Here is a 22,542-nt window from a genome sequence, read left to right on the forward strand (position 1 = left end):
GAACTACCAGTGTCTGAGACATAACAAGTACTCAGGTGCTGAACCATATTTTTCCACTTAAAATTAAGAGCTGGGCTGGGCGCGGTGGCTCACACCTGTAATCCCAGCACTTGGGAAGGCCAAGGCGGGTGGATCACCTGAGGTCAGGGGTTCGAGACCAAACTGGCCAACATAGTGAAACCCTGTCTCTACTGAAAATACAAAAAAAAAAAAAAAATGAGCTGGGCGTGGTGGTAATCCCAACTACTTGGGAGGCTGAGACAGGAGAATCACTTGAACCCAAGAGGCAGAGGTTACACTGAGCCAAGATCATGCCACTGCACTCCAGCCTGGGCCACAGAGTGACACTCCGTCTCGAAAAAAAAAAAAAAAAATTAACAGCTACAGAGAATTTGAAATATTTTTTAAAGCTCAGTCTTTGCAAGATTTTATTTATGACTTCATTATTAACTCAAATTTAAATGATCAATAATAAGTGAAATAATGGAACTCCAGAATTGGAAAGTGCTTATAAACCACTGTAATCTAATATTCTGCTGATAAAGCCTTCTTTTGCTATTTTGAGATAGGAGATCTTATTATCAAAGGATGAATCTACAACTCAATATTTAAAATTTAAAAAATTTAAAAATTAACTAAAGGAGAAGTTAAACATAGTCTTATTGAACAAAACAAACCAATGGTCTTATATGCGGTTTTGAGAACAATCTGTGGGTCATTCTACTGATTACAGAGCACAAGTGAGTCAAAGTCAGCCTTAGAGTTAGTTGAATATATTCTACTTTGGACTAGCTGACTTTCAAAGAATGCCACTGTTACTGATTGGTTGGTTTTCAAGTCAAGTTTACTGAAACAAGTTGTCAATGATCAATTAGATATAAAACCAGTCCTGGTGGCTATTTACTGGTTATTCCTTGTTACCATGGTTATAGGACAATTAGTCTTTTCCTCAGAATGAGGACATTTTTAGTGTCATTATAATGTTTAAGGGATTAGGGATACAGTATATACACATTTGTTTTTATATATTGCTGATGTAATTTTGAACATTTTCCTCAAGTTTTTCTAATTGTGATTACATGTGAATTTTAGTAGATTTGAGGAAATCGGCATGCTAACGTTGATTACATTTAATGAAGGGTTAAATAGGGGCCCTTTTTAAAAAGATCATTTTGTTAATCAGGTGATGAACAAAGCAGGAGTCAGGAGCCAGAATGCCATCAGGAGTACTTTGAGAAGTTGTGATTGTTTTAATCAACACTTTTTTATTGACTACTGTAAGGAAATTTGCAAAATTTCTGTAAACATACTATGTTAACATGATAGAATTTTAAAATCGATTGTCATACAATATAAAGAGTTTTTTTTTATTATTCATGGACATATTGAGAACATAAAGATTGGATACATTTAAGAATTGCAAAGAGTTTTGATAACATAGAAAGATATTTAAAGATATGTTTTCTTTTTTTTCCTTCATAGTCAATTGGTGTCAACACTGGTTTGAATATTTTCCTAATCCTCCTATCAATATTCTTAGTATGATAGAAAATGTTTTGGCATTTCATGACAAGGAACTGCTGCAACACTTCATAGATCATGATATAACCTCCCAGGTAAGAAGCATAAGGTTTTTAGAATAACATGCCTTATTTTGTAAGCTAACATTGGTTCTGGTATAAACAGTATTTTCTTGAAGGAGTATAATAAAAAACATACTACATGTTGTATTTTTAACAGTATTCCATTCTTTTTCTTCATTAAACTGCCTTCCTGAAAGTCTATAAAGAAGGGTCCAAATTAAGGTAGTTATTTTCATAATTATGTATTTAATATGATTTTCATAGCTTAAATCAAATGTAAGGGAATATTACCAATGACTCCGTTTTTACTTTTCCCTAGAAAAATAATAAATTTTTCCTTATCTGTTTTAGCTATATGCATGGCCTCTTCTTGAAACTGTGTTCTCAGAAGTGCTGACAAGAGAGGAGTGGCTGAAATTGTTTGATAATATCTTTTCCAACCATCCTTCCTTCCTTCTGATGACTGTTGTAGCCTACAACATGTGTTCTAGAGCGCCTCTGCTCAACTGTAATCTTAAAGATGACTTTGAGGTAACGGTCCTTGTTCTTAAGAGAAGGTTCTCAAATATCAGTTATTTCTCTCTATTTTTTTTTTTTTAATTTTTTGAGACAGAATCTTGCTATGTTGCCCAGGCTGGAGTGCAATGACGCGATCTCAGCTCACTGCAACCTCCGCCTCCCGAGTTCAAGCGATTCTCCTGCCTCAGCCTCCTGAGTAGCTGGGATTACAGGTGCACACCATCATGCCCAGCTCATTTTTGTATTTTTATTAGAGATGGGGTTTCACCATGTTGTCAGGCTGGTCTCAAACTCCTGACCTCGTGATCCACCCACCTTGGCCTCCCAAAGTGCTGGGATTACAGGCGTGAGCCACTGCACCAGGCCATATCAGTTATTTCAGTTGAAAAATCCATTTATTTACTGAGTCCCTGTTATATGTCAGACACTGGTGCTAGATGGTAGGAATATAAAGGATAACAAGTTAGACCACATCCCTACCCGTGTACAGTTTATAGACAATAAAGTAGGCAATTATAGCAGGCTAGTAGTGTTATAATCATAGCTTAAGAAAAGAATCATGATAATATTGGGGTTTGTGCTTTTTGCTTTTTTTTTTTTTTTTTTTTTTTTTGAGACAGAGTCTCGCTTTGTCACCCAGGCTGGAGTGCAATGGCGCAATCCCGGCTCACTGCAACCTCCGCCTCCCAGGTTCAAGAGATTCTCCTGCCTCAGCCTCCTGAGTAGCTGGGATTACAGGTGCCCGCCACCACGCCCAGCTAAGTTTTTTGTATTTTTAATAGAGATGGGGTTTCACCAGGTTACCCAGACTTGTCTGAAACCCCTGACCTCAGGTGATCCACCCACCTCGGCCTCCCAAAGTGCTGGGATTACAGGCGTGAGCCACCACGCCCGGCCACTTTTTGCTTTTATAAAGGATGTTTAACAGGTAGAGGGTTGTTATTCTGTGCATAATCTTATCATGACCCATCTGGTCTTAGATGGTCTCAATGCTTATTACACATGCAAAAGGTAACATGAAAGTTTTGAGACTTGGCAGAAAAGTGTCTGAAAGAAAGCATTAAGATCATTATAAAAAGTAGATGCTCTTTTGGTAGACAAGATGAATTAGCTGGGTTCTTGTGTGTGTGTGTGTGTGTTACTTATTTAGTGGTTACTGTCCAAGTAAACTTTATTTTTACTTCATGATCCTGTAATACATTAATTTGGATCTTCCAGCAAAACAAGATAATGTGGAGACATTTCAGATATTTTTAAAGAATCAAGCTAATTTATTCTCAAAGGCTAATTTATCATTTATTTTGGATTTTGAAGAAAAAAAAATCCAAGCAGAGTTTGTTCCATCGTTGAAGCATTCTTTTTCTATTGTAAGAAAAGCCTTCATTTTTTAATTTTATGTCAGAATATCTTATGATTGTGAAACTCTTACATTTTTTAGATAGTCTTCGTTTTAAAACATAAGAAAAGCTTTAATGAATTTGCAAAAAAATGTATATTCTTAAAGATAGATACACTTTTTTTTAAATTCTTGTTTTAATTCTACCTCATAATTGCTTTGTCAGGTAAATCTCGATTTAAACACCAAGTTTTCTTACAGTTTTTTTTTCACCATCGGAATAACCTGGATATAAATGTTGTGATTAGACAAGTTTATCATCTCATGGAGACCACGCCTACTGACATTCATCCAGACAGCATGCTTAATGTTTTTGTTGCACTGACCAAAGGGCAGTATCCAGTATTTAATCAATATCCAAAGTTTATTGTGGACTATCAAACACAGGAACAAGAAAGAATAAGGAATGATGAATTGGATTACTTAAGAGAGAGGTAATTATGGAATAGTTTTTCTTTTTCTGATACAATGAAATATGTTATAAACATAATAAGAAATTTTTAATGAAAAGTACATTTGGCTGGGCACGGTGGCTCACGCCTATAGTCCCAGCACTTTGGGAGGCCAAGGCAGGTGAATCACAAGGTCAGAAGTTCGAGACCAGCCTGGCCAACATGGTGAAACCCTGTCTCTACTAAAAATACAAAAAATTAGCCAGGCATGGTGGCATATGCCTGTAGTCTCAGCTACTCATGAGGCTGAGGCAGGAGAATCACTTGAACCCAGGAGGAGGAGGTTGCAGTGAGCGGAGATCACGCCGTTGCACTCCAGCCTGGGCGACAGAGTGAGACTTCATCTCAAAAAAAAAAAAATGCGTTTAAATTATGAGTATTTGTGTAAAATCAGAGTTTGAAGGCTAGAAATATTAAAGATAGTTAATTCTTGCATATGGAAATAAAATGGATTATACATTAATCGGTATACATTTTGTGTTTTGATGATTCTTAGCTTTCTTCTTTGTGTTTTCATAATAATATTACCTACTTAAGGCAGACAGTTGAAGATATGCAAGCTAAACTCGACCAGCAAAGAGTTGAAGATGAAGCTTGGTACCAGAAACAGGAGCTGCTTCGTCAAGCTGAAGAAACAAGAAGAGAAATGCTCTTACAAGAGGAGGAGAAAATGATACAACAAAGACAGAGGTATGTGTTACCACTTTAAAAAAAATCTGGACATATAAATTAGTTGAATAATTTTTATGTTCTTTCATTTTTTCATTTTAGAAACAACATTATATATAGGATTACCCAGCTGTAGCATTTCTATTAAGCAACTATTAAGTTAATAAAAAGAATCTTTATATACCACTTTTCAAAAAAGTTGCTATGTAGTAAAATGTAATTCTAAAGCTATGCTGAATATAATACAGCTTTGCACGGATTAATGTTCCTTGAAGGACATTATTTAGAAACATTATTCTATAGTGGGCAGAAATGCTTTGTAATAGAATGCTGGGTACATCACCTTTAGTGGAGTATAATTTTTTTAATTGTGTTTTAAACATATTTGTGTGACCTGACAGTTGTAACACAGAATGATTATGTCATTACCCATTTAACACTTTGGAGGACAGGGGAATGAGTATTAAATGCATATTCAAAAGTATGTTAGCTGGGTGTGGGGCCGTATACCTATAGTCCCAGCTACTAGGTAGGATCACTTGAGCCCAGGAGGCAAGGCCAGCCTGGGCAACATAGTGAGACCCTGTCTCTTAAAAAATAAAAAGAAAAAACTTAAAAATAAATACATAAAAGTATGTTAATAAGGTAAAATGTGTAAATTAAGTAAAGTTATGGGATAAACATTGAGACTAAGCCCAATAGTTGGGAAACTCACTTCTGTGTTTATTGATTCTTATTCTTAGATGGAACTTTATGTAACAGATTTATAGTGTGGGTTAAAAGGAATTACTGAACTGAGCCCGTGAGCTTTCTATTAAAATTCTCAAAGCATAAGTATACATCATCTTTGGTAATGGTGGAGCAGTTCTAGCATTCTTCTTTCAAATAAAGGATATCAATTGTATTGAAATGATCGGCATGGTAGACCTGTTATGAAAAAACTAAATCATATTAGGAATTGCTTTATTTGTTCCACTTCATGTATTTTGTATTTAAGGCTAGCTGCTGTGAAAAGACAGCTGGAAGTAAAGGAAATGCACTTACAAGATGCTGCAAGAAGGCGTTTTCTGAAGCTTCAGCAAGATCAACGGGAAATGGAACTAAGAAGACTGGATGATGAAATTGGGAGAAAGGTTTATTATTCTTACCTTAGTTCTCATCATCTCCATTTACTCTCACTTAAATGTAATGAACACCTTCAAATTAAATAATATTCTTAGAGTCCACCGTGAATACTAAATAGCCCCTTTAATTTTATTTACTTTTCCCCTCAGCTTTCTCATTCTCTTTTGTATTTCATGAATGGCTAAATATTTAAGAAATGCCAGGAAAATGAGTCAAGTGTCCTTGGTGACTATTTCTCTAAAACTAGAAATATCAGTATCAGTTAGCCATTAAGTTAATTTTTTTTTTTTTTGAGATGGAGTCTTCGCTCTGTTGCTCAGGCTGGAGTGCAGTGGTGCGACCTCAGCTCAGTGCAACCTCCGCCTCCCGGGTTCAGGCGATTCTCCTGCCTCAGCCTCCCAAGTAGCTGGGATTACAGGTGCACGCCACCACACCCAGCTAATTTTTGTATTTTTCGTAGAGATGGGATTTCACCATGTTGACTAGGCTGATCTCAAACTCGTGACCTCTGGTGATCTGTCCACCTTGGCCTCCCAAAGTGCTGGGGTTACAGGCATGAGCCACTATGCCCGGCAGTTAATTTTTAATTAGGGGACTTATTCTTTTTTTCATATAAAAATTATCTGTGGCCAGTATAAAAATAATTTCTAGCACAAAATATGCAGAATTAAAAATGGACCTTCTCCATGAGTTCTCATATCATCCCCCAGAAAACACTGTTAAAAAAATGGTTAATTGGCCGGGCGCGGTAGCTCACGCCTGTAATCCCAGCACTTTGGGAAGCCGAGGCGGGTGGATCACCTGAGGTCAGTAGTTCGAGACCAGCCTGGCCAACATGGTGAAACCCCATCTCTACTAAAAATACAAAAATTAGCTGGGCGTGGTGGCGTGTGCCTATAATCCCAGCCACTCGGGAGGCTGAGGAGGAGAATCACTTGAACACGAGAGGCGGATGTTACAGTGAGCCGAGATCATGCCAGTGCACTCCAGCCTGGGTGACAGAGGGAGACGCCATCTCAAAAAAAAAAAAAAAAAAAAAAGGTTAATTGGCCAGGTGCAGTGGCTCATGCCCGTAATCCCAGCACTTTGGGAGGCCGAGGCGGGTGGATCACCTGAGGTCAGGAGTTCGGAACCACCCTGGCCAACATGGTGAAACCCCGTCTCTACTAAAAATACAAAAATTAGCTGGGCGTGGTGGCAGGTGCTTGTTATCCCAGCTACGCGGGAGGCTGAGGCAGGAAAATTGCTTGACCCTGGGAGGTGGATGCTGCAGTGAGCCGAGATCACAGCACTGCACTCCAGCCTGAGCGACAGAGTGAGACTCAGTCTCAAAAGAAAAAAAAGGTTAATTACATAGCCTTTCACGTATGTTCTATAGATAGAGAAGTAATTACAGTCATGTTTTCCTATATTTATACAAAAATGGGATTATTCTCATTATACATTGTTTTTGTGACCTGCTTTTTAAAATTGCATATGTTGAATATCTTTTCATATTTGTTATATGTGTATCTATTTCTCTTTTTGTGGTTGTATAATATTCCATTGAATTAATAGCTTATTTAATCCTTTGCTATTGGACATTTCGGTTATTTGCAGTGTTTTGCAAATAACAAAACCATGCTACATTGTAAAAGTCTTTGGGTACTTGCACACATACTTTTGTTGAGTAACTTCTAAATTATGCCAATTTTTCTCTAAAAATGAAACAGTTTCAGTTATTTTAAGTCTGTAAAAGTACCCACCCCCTCGTATAGTCAGTTGTACTGCATCAGTCTTAATATTTGCCAAGCAGATAGATGACAAATAGTCTATTTTAATTTGACTTTTTTTATTGTTAGTGAGGTTAAGTATCTTTTCTGTTACTTATCTTCCATTTGTAGAATTACATATTACATATTTGTATCATTTGTCCATCTTTCTGTCAAGTTAGACTAAACTTTCTGTCAGGTTAGCTTACTTATTTCCAAAAGGTAAGTCAATTGTCCCAACACCATTTGTTGACTATTAGCCAAGTCATTTGCCAACTGATGGTTTTTACATATTAAATTGTCTTACATATTTGATCTCCTTCCTTGCTTTTTCTGTTCCTAAGCCAGTACCACACTGTTTGAATGATAGTAGCTTTGAAGTGTTTTACTAACTAGGCCTAATTCTCACTCATTAGTCTTCCTTTTCAGAGTTTTCCTCAGTATTCTCAAATGTTTATCATTCCAAATAGACTTTAAGAATTGTTTCACTTTTGGAATTCTCACCTCTCCCAATCCTATTGGAATTTTTATTAGGATTGCACCGACTTTATGCACTAATTTAGAGTTTCAAGCCTAGTTTTGATAGTATTTTTTCAGTCTTTTCTCTTTTTTTCTTTTTCTTTTTTTTTTTTTTTTTTTTTTTTTTTTTTTTTTTTTTTTGGAGAGAGGGTCTCATTCTGTCACCTGGGCTGGAGTACAGTGGTGTGATCCCGGCTCACTGCAACCTCCGCCTCCCGGATTCAAGCAATTCTCATGTCTCAGCCTCCTGAGCAGATGGGATTACAGGTGCCCTCCACAACACCCAGCTAATTTTTGTATTTTTAGTAGAGACGGGGTTTCACCATGTTGGTCAGGCTGATCTCAAACTCCTGACTTCAAGTGGTCTGCCCACCTCAGCCTCCCAAAGTGCTGGGATTACAGGCGCCTGGCCTAAGTCTTTCAAAGTATTTTTAATTCATATGTATTAGAAGTCTATTATCTCTTTATAGCCTGATACTTCTTGTTTTGTTTAAATCTTGTTAATTTTAAATTGGTTTTCAAAATCCAAGATTTCTTATAATTTTCTCGTCTAGTGAATGAGATTGATGTTTCATTACTGTAGAAAAGTGTATGTTCTTCCCACAAAGTAAGCTCAGAACTCTGATGTCTTTATTCCAAACCCCTTTGAAACAGGAGGAGGCATTTTTTGGTCCAAGAATTCTATAAACTCCTTTCAGCAATATGATCTGGCCTCCACCTACCCTTCCAGCCTCCTGTCCTCCCAGCGGCCTGTTCTGATGTTGTGTTCTGACCCTGCCAAACTGCAAAAGCTCTTCTCATGGTTCAGACTCTAGCAGGAAAGGCTGCTTGAATCTGAAGGGACAAGTACATGTGACTGTGAACATCTATTAGCAGCAAGCAAAGCTGATCGGTTTTTGCTGTGGTACATAGCTGTTTGTATCTCTGAAAATTCATAAACAAAAGAGCTCTGTAATTGAAATTCCTAAAAAGTGTGATTTGCTATGCCACACCTCTCCTCCACTTCCTGGCATTATTATTGTTCTTGCTTCATACAATCGAGCTTCCCCCAACCTTTGAGCTAGCTCCTTTCCCGATAACCTCTTTAAATTGAACTGGTCCTGGCCCATGTTTCTCTTTTAGTCTTTAGATATATATGTTTGCACATCCAACTATATTCTCATTTACTGTTTCTCCTATTTTAGGTATTCGATAGCATGTCTTTTACCATAATGACAATATCTAACATTTCACCTTATTTCTAAGATCATTTCTAAGAGTCTCTAGAGAGTGCCATATCCCATATCCAAACCCTCTAGTATATAGGAATAAAAAGCCTCCAACTAATCAAATTTTGGAAATAGGTGAACTCTAAATTAATTCACTTGGAGCAGAACACATACAGGTTGAACCATCTGCAAGAAATTTAAACATAGAATTGTTAATTGTCAAACTAAACTTATAAAAGTAGAGAAGTTTAGTCAAAAAGAGCATTAAATAAATGTTATATTTTTATCTACCCCAGATTTAAATTGTTCAAGTTTTTCTAACTCATGATATTGGTTACTGTAATACTGTAAGAACTGCTGTCTGTTCTTCCAGTCTGAGTAGATGGGCATATGGTATTGTGCTTTTTATTTTTAAATTAAACTTAACTTTAACTGAGGGATTATTCCTAGATTCTGCAGTGAATATTAATCTTTGTCAGTTACTCTGGTTTCAAAAACCCAATTGCTGTTATTTTAAATACTGTTAGTAGGTCGTTCAGATTACAGGATTACTAAATATATTAAAAATTATTTTGTAAATTATTTTTGGTATTCACAGTTTGTTGTTTGGCCGTAGGTATATATGAGAGATCAAGAAATTGCTGCCACAGCCAGAGACCTAGAAATGAGACAGCTGGAACTCGAATCACAAAAGAGACTTTATGAGAAGGTATAATTCAGTTATTTCCAACATAAGAAAAGCAGGTTTTGGCCAGGCTCAGTGGCTCAAACCTGTAATCCCAGCACTTTGGGAGGCTGAGGTGGGAGGAGGATCACTTGAGCTAAGGAATTCCAGACCAGACCTGGGCAATAGAGTGAGACCCCATCTCTACTAAAAATTTTAAAATTTGGCTGGGTATGCTTACCTGTAGTCCCAACTACTCAGGAGGCTGAGACAGGAAGATCACTTGAGCCCTGGATTTCGAGGCTGCAGTGAACCGTAATCACATCACTGTACTCCAGCCTGGGCAAACAGAGCAAGACCCTATCTCCAAAAAAAAAGAAAGAAAAAGAAAAGCAGGGTTTGTATAAACCCATTTTAGACTGTATTTATGCATGGTTTCCTAGTGTTCATTTTATTCACTTTTTAAGCAGAATATAGTGCCATGCAGGATTGTAAGGTAGCCAAAATGTCTGAATGTACAGTTTGTTGTAATTATTTAATTCATGTTTCTGTTAGCAGCTTAGTCTAGTGTCTGAAGCACCAGATGTAGGCCCCAGATTTTGCCTCAGGATTTTTTACCAACTTACTAAATTTTCCTGTAATTACGTAATAGTGACTACAAAATTATCTCAATACCTCACAAGGATCCTGAAAGGTAAATCAGTCAGGAGCTGTAAAGTACTTTCTTTCTTTATTTGTATTTTTATTTATTTATTTTTGAGACAGTCTTTCTCAGTCACCCAGGCTGCAGTGCAGTGGCACCATCTCAGCTCACTACAACCTTCACCTCCCCTGCTCCAGTGATTCTCCCACGTTAGCCTCCCCAATAGCTGGGACTACAGACATGCGCCACCACGCCCATCTAATTTTTGTATTTGTTGTAGAGATAGGGTTTCACCTTGTTGCCCAGGCTGGTCCCAAACTCCTAGGCTCAAGCCATCTGCACACCTCGGACTCCCAAAGTGCTAGGATTACAGGCATAAGCCACCGCACCTGGCCTGTAAAGTACTTTAAATTGGAATCTTCTGGAGTTAAATCAGCAAATATCTGCTTAGTACTTACTGTTCAGTTTTCAAGACACTGGAAGAAAGGAGCTTTGTTAATATAAATTTTTATTATTTAGGAAAAATGTTTTGTTACTCATTTAGTGTTGAAACTGTAAGTTGTCACTTCTTTCAGCCCACTTAAAAAGACAGACTTTTTAGCCTGGACAACACAGCAAGACCCCATCTCTACTAGAAATACAAAGAAATAGCCAAATGTGGTGCTGTACAGCTGTGGTGCCAGCTATTCAGGAGGCTGAGGTGGGAGGATCACTTGAGCCTGGGGGACGGAGGCTGCAGTGAGCCAAGATTGTGCACTGCAGCCTGGGTGACAGAGTGAGACCCTGTCTCAAAAAAAATGTCATACATAGTTTTAGTTTGAAATTAGTGATAACTGAATTCATAACACGTAACATATACGTTTGATATCCACATTAGGTGAGATTTAAACCATATAGCATCCATTTACACCTATAACACTTTCAAAGTCTCCACACTGAATTCCTTCTAGAACTGAGCAAGGGATTTACAGTTTGGCTGAGTCTCCCATGATTTGGAATTAGATGTAATTCATTTGGACTAAGCTAAGCTTTACTTTTTACTATCTTTTCTTTGGGGGTGGAGGATAGTGGCAATCAAAGGGTATAATTCTAGAACTAACAGGGAATTTGCAAGAAAAATACTAAGAATTTCCAGATATTTGTCTCTCAGATTTTTAAACACTAACATTCTACTAAATTTGCTTTCTCTTCCTCTTTTTCTCTACCTATACAGATATGTACACACAAACATATACTTGTTTTTCTGAACTGTTATAGACCCGAGGCTCCTTTACCTCTAAATACTTCAGTGTATATTTCCTAAAACCAAGGAATCCTCTTATATAACCACAGTACAGTTCTCAAAATCAGAAATTAACATAATATGATCTGATATATAAACCTTATTCAGATTTGATCCATTGTATCCAAAATGTCCTTTAGAGCAAAAGAAAATCTGAGATCTCATCCATTGTTTGTTGTTGTCAGTTTAGTCTCCTTTAAAATAAGAAATGTTCCTGACTGTCTTTGTATTTTATGACATTGATATTTTTTGAAGTGTGTAAACCAGATAATTTGTGGAATGTCCCTTAATTAGCATTTGGCTATTGTTTCTTCATGAGAAGATTTAAGTTACCCATAGGAGTGCATAACTTTAATCTGTGGCATTCCTGCAACAGAAGTTATATTTTGAGATGGAGTCTCGCTCTGTCACCCAGGCTGGAGTGCAATGGCGCGATCTCGGCTCACTGCAACCTCAGCCTCCCAGGTTCAAGCAATTCTCCTGCCTCAGCCTCCCGAGTAGCTGGGATTACAGGCGCCCACCACCGCGACCTGCTAATTTTTGTATTTTTAATAGAGATGGGGTTTCACCATATTGGCCAGGCTGGTTTCGAACTCCTAACCTCAGGTAATCCACCCACCTCGGCCTCCCAAAAGCTGGGATTACAGGGGTGAGCGACCATGCCCAGCCTATGCTGAGTTTTTTTTCTGTGTATCAGAATGGGAGGCAAATGTTTGTTAATCTCTTTTTGCTGTCTTTTGAAGGAAGTATTTATTTAAACAAACCAATAGGAGTAGAGAAGAGTTAAACTATTCACCAAAACAAATTTATGAAATCCTGAACTTTATCTGGTCAGTTAGGTATGGATGTGCTGCCACTACCTTTTTCAAATTGGCTTTAGTGATTGACACTTTACCTGCCAAATTTATCTCTTACATTAGGTTGATTAAATGTGTCTATTTCTAAAGAAATTATGTCCCAGAAAACCAACAATATTATGATTACCTCCACATGAGCTCAACGTTCCATATGTATCTAATTTGAATCAAATTATTTTTCAACAAAAGAATGAAACTAAGTATAAACTAAAAGAAACAAGTAAATACTAACCTGTACTCCAGATCTCATCCCCTCATCATCTTCTAGGACCTCATTTATCAAGTCTGTTTTCTATCTGTCTCTCTTTCACATGTATGTACCTTCTCCTTGGCATAATACCAGTCTTGCAAAGATTGCTATAAAGATTAAATGAGTGAATATGTATTTGTCTGTGTCAGGGGTCCCCAAGACCACCCTCAGGTTCAGTGATTCACTAGGACTCACAGAACTCTAGAAAAGCTCTTATATTCATGGTTACATTTTATTATAGTAGAGGAATACCGATTAAAATCAGTAAAGGTAAAAGGCACATAGGGTGGAGTCCAGGAGAGACCAGGCAGAAGCTTCTAGTTATCCTCTCCCAGTGGAGGTGTACAGACAGCATTTAATTTCCCGCAAAGATGTGCAACGGTATGTAAGACTATTGCCTACCAGGCAAGCTCACTCAAGCCTTGGTGTCCAGGGTTTTACTGGGGGTCATGTAGACATGGAGTATATATGTGGCTGACTGTAGTTACTTTCTCTACAGCCCCTCCAAAGGTCAAACTGATAGAGCATGGACCATGGTTCCCACCAGATCCCATCATTTAGCATAAACCAGCTGGCATGGCCAATATCTCCAGCTATACAGACACTCTTATCAGGCAGAGTATTCCAGGGGCTTAGAGGTTATCTCCCAGGAACTGATCAAGGGCCAGTCTTTTCTTTAGAATGTGCAGGTTTTGAATTACTCAGGCCTACTGAGTTAACCCTGTATTGCATAGTGTCTGATGTATGATACATATTGGATAGATACTAGTTTCCCTCTTTTCCCTTTGGCCTAAAAAGCTCTATTATTTTAAAAAGCTAATTGACAACTCCAGTATGCACACGTCGTCCAATATGCTTCTTCATACCATTACCCAATCTTTGATCCTCTTCACCATTTTTAGAGTTCCATTGTTTCTTCTTAGTCCTTAATCTCTACACATACATGGTTTTACTTCTTTATGGAGTAGCTAAAATTCTATGTTCTGCTTTTCTTCTTCACTTAATAAAATTCTTTTTCTAAATGGCTACATATTTTTGTAACTGTCATTGGTAGTGGCTGCTGGTGAACCATAACTTATTTAAGCTTTTTTCTGTTGTTAGATGTTCAAGTGGTTTACAATTTTTGATAATAAGCATCTTCACATATATATCTTTTTTGCATATAATTGAAAGATATTTTTATTTTTAGCAAATTATAAAGGTAATTATGTTGTCTATAGATGATTAGAAAAGTAGAAAAAATCCCTCAAGAAATAACAACTGCTAATGTCATTAATAGTAATATGAGATTATTTGGTACATACCATTTGTATTTGGCTTTTTTAACCTACCTCTTCATGAAGGCTGTTTACTATCCTTCTCTCAACTACTGTACCTGTTAGCATTTACTCTCCTATATCCCTGCCCCTGGCAGCCACGAAGCTGCTTTCTGTGCCCATAGATTTGCCTATTCTGGATATTTCATATAAATGGAATCATACAATGTGTGATTTTTTTGTGACTGGCTTCTTTCACTGAACATGTTAAGAATCTTTTCATATGTTTATTGGCCATTTTATATTTTCTTTGGAGATAGTGTGATTAATGTTTACTTAAAGTGTGTATGGGTCATATTTCTTGTTTTGTTTTGTTTTTGAGACAGAGTCCCACTCTGTCACCCAGGCTGGAGTGCAGTGGCGTGATCTCAGCTCACTGCAACTTCTGCCTCCCAGGCTCCTGCAATCTTCCTGCCTCAGCCTCCCAAGTAGCTGGGACTACAGGCACATACCATCACACCCTGCTAATTTTTGTAGTTTTTATAGAGATAGGATTTTACTATGTTGTCCATGCTGGTTTCAAACTCCTGGGCTCAAGCAGTCCTCCCACCTTGGCCTCCCAAAGTGCTGGGATTATACGTATAAGCCACTATGCCTGGCCCATATTTCTTGTTTTTTTTTTTTGTTGTTTTTTTTTTTCAAACAGTCATGTGATTTTTTGTTGAAAACTAGACATTTTAAATACAATGCTCCTCAACTTGTGATGGGGTTATGTCCTGATAAACTCATCATAAGTTAGAAATATTGTAAGTTGAAAATTCATGTAACACCCTAATAGACCCATCATAAAATCAAAAAATCATTACGTCAATTCAAGGACTGTCTAGAATATAATGTGGCAATTTTGGAAATAAGATTGTCTCCCCTCCCCAGGGTTTCTTCTTGTTTCTTTGCTTAGTGACTTTTCTAAACTAATTTTGAAAGTCCCTATTCTTTGTTGTATGTAGGCACTGATGTCTCTACTCAGGTAGTTTGGGGGTCAGCAAATGATTGGACAGAGATTTTAATAGATTCTTTGAACCAGTAAGCTTCTAGTAGTTGTGGAGGGGCTCTGTGTGCATGTTAGGGCATGCCTTTATCACTCAGCTAGGCAGTTTATACTTCTTAGATTCCACTTCCTGGTGATGCAAAACCTCAGAGTTAACCAGAAGTGTGAGATCTTGGGTCTTTCTCAGGTCTGAGAACACAGCCTTAGCATATGCACAGCCTTACACATGCACATGGCCTTCCAGGAACCTATCAGAGCTTTTTTAAGCCTCCTGTGGACATCTGATTCTCCAGTTTTTCCTGTTAAGCTTTTTGCTTAGCCTATTGGTTGCTCTCCTAAGATCTACTGCCCCAAGCAGCCAAGATATTCAACAGTTTGCTCTAATTGTTTTCAACAGCTTCCCCAGGGATAAGGCTATTCTGTACTAGGTGAGCTCTGAGTGAGATCAAAAAAGACAGCCTTAGGAGGGGTCTTTCAGGGAACCACCAGACAGGTCAAAGAGTGACAGTTCTCCAGCAATGATGGTTTGAAGGGGCTCCGTCCAACCCCATTTTGCTTGGCTTCCTTCCTTGGCTTCCAGGCTGCTGGTTTTCAAGACTAATGCATAGGCTGGACATGGTGGCTCACACCTGTAATCCTAGCATTTTGGGAGGCCGAGGCAGGCCGATCACTTGAGGTCAGGAGTTCGAGACCAGCCTAGCCAACATGGTGAAACCCCGTCTCTACTAAAAATTAAAAAAGTTCACCAGGTGTGGTGGTGTGCACCTGTAATCCCAGCTACTCAGGAGGCTGAGGCAGGAAAATCACCTGAACCCGGGAGGTGGAGGTTGCAGTGAGCCGAGATCATGCCACTGCACTCCAGCCTGGGTGACAGAGTGAGACTCTGTCTCAGAAAAAAAAAAAAAAAGACTAATGCATAGCTTGGGAGTGGGGTGGGAACAGGAAAAATGCAAGATGAAATGTCAGAGAGCTAGCCGTTCTTACCGAGATTCAGCCATTTTTGTAAGTAAATGCTCCCCAGATAGCTCCAAGCCTTTGGTTAATTTCCAGAATGCTGAAAAAGTTCATTTTGACATTTTTTAAATCAGTGTTCTCAATGCTTTTATGGATGAGAGGATTTCCAGGGGTCCTTACTCTGCCATTTTTGCTGATGTCTCCAGTCTTAGAATTTTACTTTGAAAATCAGATGATGACAGCTTTTATTTGTGTGCATATTACTATTCTGAAAAAAGTTGTTTTTGTATTCTAGCATTATATAAATCGGTGATTTTTTTTTTTTTTTACAAATGATTTTAACAGAATCTTACTGAAAATCAAGAAGCTGTTGCAAAAGAAATGCGAGCAGATGCAGATGCCTATAGACGAAAAGTGGATCTTGAAGAACACATGTTTCATAAGCTGATAGAAGCAGGTGAAACCGAGAGTCAGAAAACTCAGAAGGTAAAAATATGATCTATTTAGTGTACATGCAGAGGAGAAATTTTCATCTGTCACCCTCTTAAGAGAACAAAATCGAAATTAAACTCTGTAAAGTTGAGTTAGTTTGTTTCTTTGCTTCAGTTGTCACAGTTCCTAGAATCTCACATTGCTTCCTTTTGTATATGGGATGCTTACTTCACTGACAATCACATGATATTCATGTCTTTTTCCTACAGTTTGAGGAAATACAAAGGAATTTCCTCAAAGAAAATACAAAGGAATAGTGACTTACAAGAAAATACGAAGGAGTAGTGACTTAGAAAATACAAAGGAATAGTGACTTAGAAGAAAATGCAAAGGAATAGTGACTTTACAAATTATACTGTCCTTCTGTGTTCTGCCTCTGAAATTGTCCCTGAGTTGATTAGGTTCAAAGCATCAGGTCCCTGCTTGGTATGTAAGCCAGCACTTCCAAGTGTATTGTGTGGACTATTAACTATTATTCAATAAGATGGGGGATGGTCAAATAAGTATTGGAAATGCTGTCTTAAAGTGAGGTATTTTTCTTGCCAAATTTGAGGATACTGTACATTTGTGAATATTTAAGAAAATTTCCCAGACGTATTTCAGAGAATTTCTTATGGAGTACGCTTTCAGAAATGCTGACTTAAGTGAATTGAAATAGAACCTGAGACTTTCAAAGAAGAGCTTTCTCTATTATCTCTTTAACAAAATGTTAAATGGGTATGTGTACCGGTCTGCTCCTATTCCAAAAACCAGGAATAGTGTACAGTAGATACCTTCTGTTCTACAACAGTCTTTTAGGTGATTTCCTCAAGATATTCCATTTTTTTAAATAGGCTTTTGTCCAGTCTGTTAAAATGGGCTCTTCTTCAGAGTCTCCTCTTCAGAGGGCTGAAAACATGGAAATTGTTGAATCCCACCCATACTCTAGCCCATAAGTTCTTAACCTTGTCTGTAAATTAGAATCACTTGAAGAGCTCTTAGAGACGGAGTCTTACTCTGTCACCCAGGCTGGAGTGCAGTGGCACAATCTCAGCTCACTGCAACCTCTGCCTCCTGGGTTCAAGCAATTCTCCTGCCTCAGCCTCCTGAGTAGCACGCCACCACGCCTGGCTAATTTCTACTTGAAGAGCTTTTTAAAGGTGCCGGTACCCCACTGTCCAGTGATTGGTTTAATTGGCTTGTGGTAGGGCCCAGACATCAGCTTGTTTTAAACACTCCCAGATGATTCTAATATGCAGCCGGAGTTGTGAACAACTGCCCCAGACACTTGGATACATTGAATGGTTATACCTTCATTTTATATATTAGTAGTTTGATCTTGTTCTGAAATGTATAACTTTTTCCTAGGTGATTAAAGAAAATTTGGCAAAGGCTGAACAAGCATGCCTAAATACTGACTGGCAGATTCAGTCTTTACATAAACAAAAATGTGATGATCTACAACGAAACAAATGTTACCAGGAAGTAGCCAAACTCCTTAAGGAAAACAGAAGGAAAGAAATAGAGATAATAAATGCAATGGTGGAGGAGGAAGCCAAGAAGGTAAAAACAGTGTTATAAACTTTTTAATATCAAGCATTGATTTTTTTTTTTTTAAAGAGACAAAGTCTCACTTTGTTGCACAGCCTCAAAATTCAAACTCGGGGCCTTAAGCAATCTGCCTGTGTCAGCCTCCCAAAGTGCTGGGATTACAGACATCAGCCCCTTTACCCAGCCTAAGCACTGAAATTTTGAAATAGTACAGAGTCAAATGACAAAAGCATCAAACCAAGTCATTTTTGCTGGAAAAGATAATCTAATTTTAATAGGTGTTTGTCAGAGACGTCGTCTAATACTGATTCTACCTAAAAATGACTAAGCGTCTTTCTCATTTACATGAGTGTGCTTCAATTTCTCAACTTCCTGGATGTTTGTTCTGGCTGATTGAATAATATTAGTACTTTAACTTAGCTAATTCTTTATACTTACAATGTAAAAGATGCTGAATAGGTAGAAATGGTACGTAGCTGCTAGTAACAAAACCCCAATTACAATGACTATGAACAGGATAGAAATATAGTCTGGAGGTAGGGAGTCTAGGGTTAGTATTGTGGCTCCAAAGTTATCAGGGAAATGCCCTCTTTCAGCCTTTCTGCACCTCTTCTTAGTGTATGGCTTTCATTTTCAAGGTTACCTTACCATCCAAGATGACTCCTGGGGTTCCAGCCATCACATACACATTCCAGGCAGCAGGGAGAAGGGAGAGCACAAGTGCGAATGTTCTGCATCCCATTTGAGTCACACTCCCTTCTAACTTCTTTCCAGGAGTTCCATATCGTATTTCAAGCCACATTTGTCAGTAAAGGATGCTGAGAAAAACAGTATTCTTCACAGGGAGCATTATCATCCCAAATAAAATTAAGATTCTGTTCCTATCAGTTAATAAGATAGTTAAAAATAAAAACAAAAGATTCTACTGCTAAAGAAGAATCAAAGAATGGAGTTCGAGGAGGTAATTAATAGTATATGTCACACGTGTGTATCTTTTGGTTGATGCTCGCACAGACTCTGGGATCTGTGCTTTGGAGATATTATCACAGGTACCATGGACTTTCCTAAGGACACTGAGGAGCTGGGGAAAGATCAAGATCTAGATACCTGGCTTAATTGCTTCTCTCTGTTGCTGTATCACAGTGTCTATTCTGAAAGCTGGCTTCTTACAGTGTATTTCCTTCAAGTCACTATTCCAGATTCATTTTCCTCCTACCCCATCCCAGTGGCATGGAGCCTTATCTTATAACCTTTCCATTCCAGGACAGGAAAGAAGGGCTTGGAGAGGGTGGGGGTAATATCCAGAACCCTGAGGCTGTTCTCAGGAAAACTGGGGTGGAAGCTCACATTCTCAACATAAATATTGCTGACACTAGGGCTAGACTGTGTGAAATTCACTGCTGCTGGACTTTGGGTAAAATGGTACTTTTGAGAGTTGGCTGAGAATCATTGTAGGGGCCTTTCACGTTCTGCAGAAATCCTTCCTTGTGTCTAGTGTCTTGTGTTGTAAAGCTGACTTGACTACTGCGTGGCCTTGGGAAATTGCTCAGAATCAGCCCCCTCATCAGTAACATGAAAGGGATGGATTTCTGTAATCCTTCCTTGCCCTATTTTGTGATTTTTTTTAAAGTTTTTGTTATTTAATGCATTATTATTTCTATAACATAAAAATTATGTGTTTCCATGTAAAAGCTGTAGCTTTTCCAGAATTTTGGAAAACTTTAGGAGTTGGATTTTAAATTTATTTTAGTAACCTTCTGAGCTAATTTTAAGATTATTATTTTCTCATTTTATGGAGAAGAAAATAGGGGTGAATAGAAATCAATTGACTTCCCTGTGGTCATCATGTGGACCAGAGCTGGGCAAAGAGTTCATTCTCTGAATTTTGTAGATTTTATTATTAAGATAGAGCATTCAAATTAAATAAATGCAATTGCCACTAATACAAAACTAGCTTAGTCTCATAAGATTTGAGATTTGAAACTTACTGAAATGCATTATTATTTCAGCAACTATTGGGATATAGTTGTGTGCTTTGTGGCACTCTGCAATACCAGGGGTTGGATAAAACCTGTCTCTGCTTTCAAGGCTCTTAATAGCCTTGGGCCAACACAGGCACCCCAATTACCATAACACCAAACAGATCCTACTTGCCATGGGAATATAAAGGAAAGTGGATAGAGAAGACAGAAGGGGCTCATTCCACTATGAAATGTGTATTACTATACTTTTTATGTAATTTTTTTTCCATTTATTTGAATTTAGTGGAAGGAAGCTGAAGGAAAAGAGCTCCATTTGAGATCAGCAAAGAAAGCTTCTGCTCTTTCAGATGCATCTAGAAAGTGGTTTTTAAAGCAAGAGATAAATGCGGCTGTAGAACATGCTGAAAATCCATGTCATAAAGGTGAGTGTCTGAGAGGCCTTTCTCTCCATGATGTTACAGATTTATTCTTTTTTTTTTTTTTTTTTTTTTGAGACAGTCTCGCTCTGTCGCCCAGGCTGGAGTGCAGTGGCACAATCTCGGCTCACTGCAAGCTCCGCCTCCCGGGTTCACGCCATTCTCCTGCCTCAGCCTCTCCGAGTAGCTGGGACTACAGGCACCCGCCACCAGGCCCGGCTAATTTTTTTGTATTTTTAGTAGAGACGGGGTTTCACCGTGGTCTCGATCTCCTGACCTCGTGATCCGCCCGCCTCGGCCTCCCAAAGTGCTGGGATTACAAGCATGAGCCACCGCGCCCGGCCCAGATTTATTCTTTTAGTAGGGTCTATTATTATGATTTTTTTTTTTTTTTAGAGACAGGGTCTTGTTCTGTCACCCAGGCTGGAGTGTAGTGATGCAATCATGGCTCAGTGCTGCCTTGACCTCCTGAGCTCAAGCAGTTCTCCCATCTCAGCCTCCCAAGTAGCTGGGACCATAGGCGTGTATCCCCACACCTAGCTAATTTGTTAAATTATTTGTAGAGATGAGATCTCACTATGTTGCCAAAGCTGGTCTCAAACTGCTGGGTTCAAACCATCCTCCTGCCTTGCCTCTCAAAGTGCTGGGATTATAGGCGTGAGCCACTGTGCCTGGCCAGTGAATAAATTATTGGGATGTATTTTGGCACTTCAATCCACTGCTCAAGTAAAAGGTAATCACTGGTTACCACATTTTTGGTGGGAAAGGGTGGGCTGAGGTGGGACTATTACAGAAACAGAGTTCCAGTCGAGGAAAAAGTTTGTGCAGACTGTCCTGTGGAGTTCTGTTTGATTCTGTTGCTCCAAGGTAAAATATGTACTTTGCCAAAAGCTGATCCTCAGAACAACAGTATATTCAAGTATCACATGGAAACTTCTCATAGGATTTGATCCAACGTTAGGTTTCGGTACGAGGCTTATAGTGGCATCAACTGAAAAATCAAAATTATAATTTAAAACTGTAAAATACTCTGGAGGCTGAGGTGGGAGGATCTCTTTGAGCCCAGGAGTTTGAGGCTGTAGTGAGCTATTATCATGCCACTGAACTCTAGCCTGGGCAACAGACAAGACCCTGTCTCTTTAAAAAAAAAAAAAAAAAGATATTTCCATAAAATTATAGAGTACAGTTAACAAGGAGCTTTTATGTTACTATGTTTTATTTTGTTTCAGCCTTTTATAATGTGTATACATTGCTTTTTAAAATAATAGCTTTGTTGATACATAATTCACATGCCCTATAATTCACCTTTTTTCTTCTTTTTTTTTTTTTTTTTTTTTGAGACAGAGTTTCGCTCTTGTCTCCCAGGCTGGAGTGCAGTGGTGTGATCTCAGCTCACTGCAACCTCCACCTCCCAGGTTCAAGTATTCTCCTGCCTCAGCCTCCTGAGTAGCTGGGATTACAGGCCTACGCCACCATGCCTGGCTAATTTTTGTATTTTTAGTAGAGATGGGGTTTTGCCATGTTGGCCATGCTGGTCTCGAACTCCTGACCTCAGGTGATCCACCCGCCTCAGCCTCCCAAAGTGCTGGGATTACAGGCGTGCCCAGCACTGCACGCAGCCTAATTCACCTATTTAAAGTGTATTATTCAATGTCATTATATTATCACGTACTAAAAAATACACTTACATAGTCATGCAGCCATCACCACAAGCAAGTTTAGAGCATTTTTCACCACTCCAAAATAAACCCAGTACCCATTAGCAGTCACTCCCCATTTCTGCTCACTCCCCCAAGCCCCTGGCAGCCACTAACTACCTTGTGTCCATTCACCTATTCAGGAAGTTTCATGTAAATGCAATCATGTAATATATGGTCTTCTGTGTCTGGTTTCTTGTACTTGGCATAATGTCTTGAGATTCAACCATGTTGTAGCATATACCAGTA

The 22,542-nt window shown here is 38.5% G+C and overlaps 1 protein-coding gene across 12 annotated transcripts in view; it reads left to right on the forward strand.

The window, feature by feature from the left end:
• TBC1D31 (TBC1 domain family member 31) overlaps nucleotides 1–22,542 on the forward strand; it is an 82,822-nt gene that overhangs the window by 55,847 nt on the left and 4,433 nt on the right. For 4 of the 12 annotated variants that reach the window (XM_003256170.2, XM_030795411.1, XM_012508350.2 and 1 more), the window contains 9 exons: nucleotides 1,483–1,616; nucleotides 1,935–2,114; nucleotides 3,700–3,932; nucleotides 4,488–4,640; nucleotides 5,617–5,752; nucleotides 9,839–9,931; nucleotides 16,522–16,662; nucleotides 18,016–18,210; nucleotides 20,464–20,602. In XM_003256170.2, coding sequence (XP_003256218.2) covers nucleotides 1,483–1,616; nucleotides 1,935–2,114; nucleotides 3,700–3,932; nucleotides 4,488–4,640; nucleotides 5,617–5,752; nucleotides 9,839–9,931; nucleotides 16,522–16,662; nucleotides 18,016–18,210; nucleotides 20,464–20,602 — 1,404 coding nt within the window. The remainder of the gene's footprint in view (nucleotides 1–1,482; nucleotides 1,617–1,934; nucleotides 2,115–3,699; nucleotides 3,933–4,487; nucleotides 4,641–5,616; nucleotides 5,753–9,838; nucleotides 9,932–16,521; nucleotides 16,663–18,015; nucleotides 18,211–20,463; nucleotides 20,603–22,542) is intronic. The other 8 variants (XM_030795414.1, XM_030795418.1, XM_030795412.1 and 5 more) reach the window with 5 other exon arrangements.

This window comes from Nomascus leucogenys, chromosome 16 (assembly GCF_006542625.1).
Source record: "Nomascus leucogenys isolate Asia chromosome 16, Asia_NLE_v1, whole genome shotgun sequence".
NCBI classification, from domain to species: Eukaryota; Metazoa; Chordata; class Mammalia; order Primates; family Hylobatidae; genus Nomascus; species Nomascus leucogenys.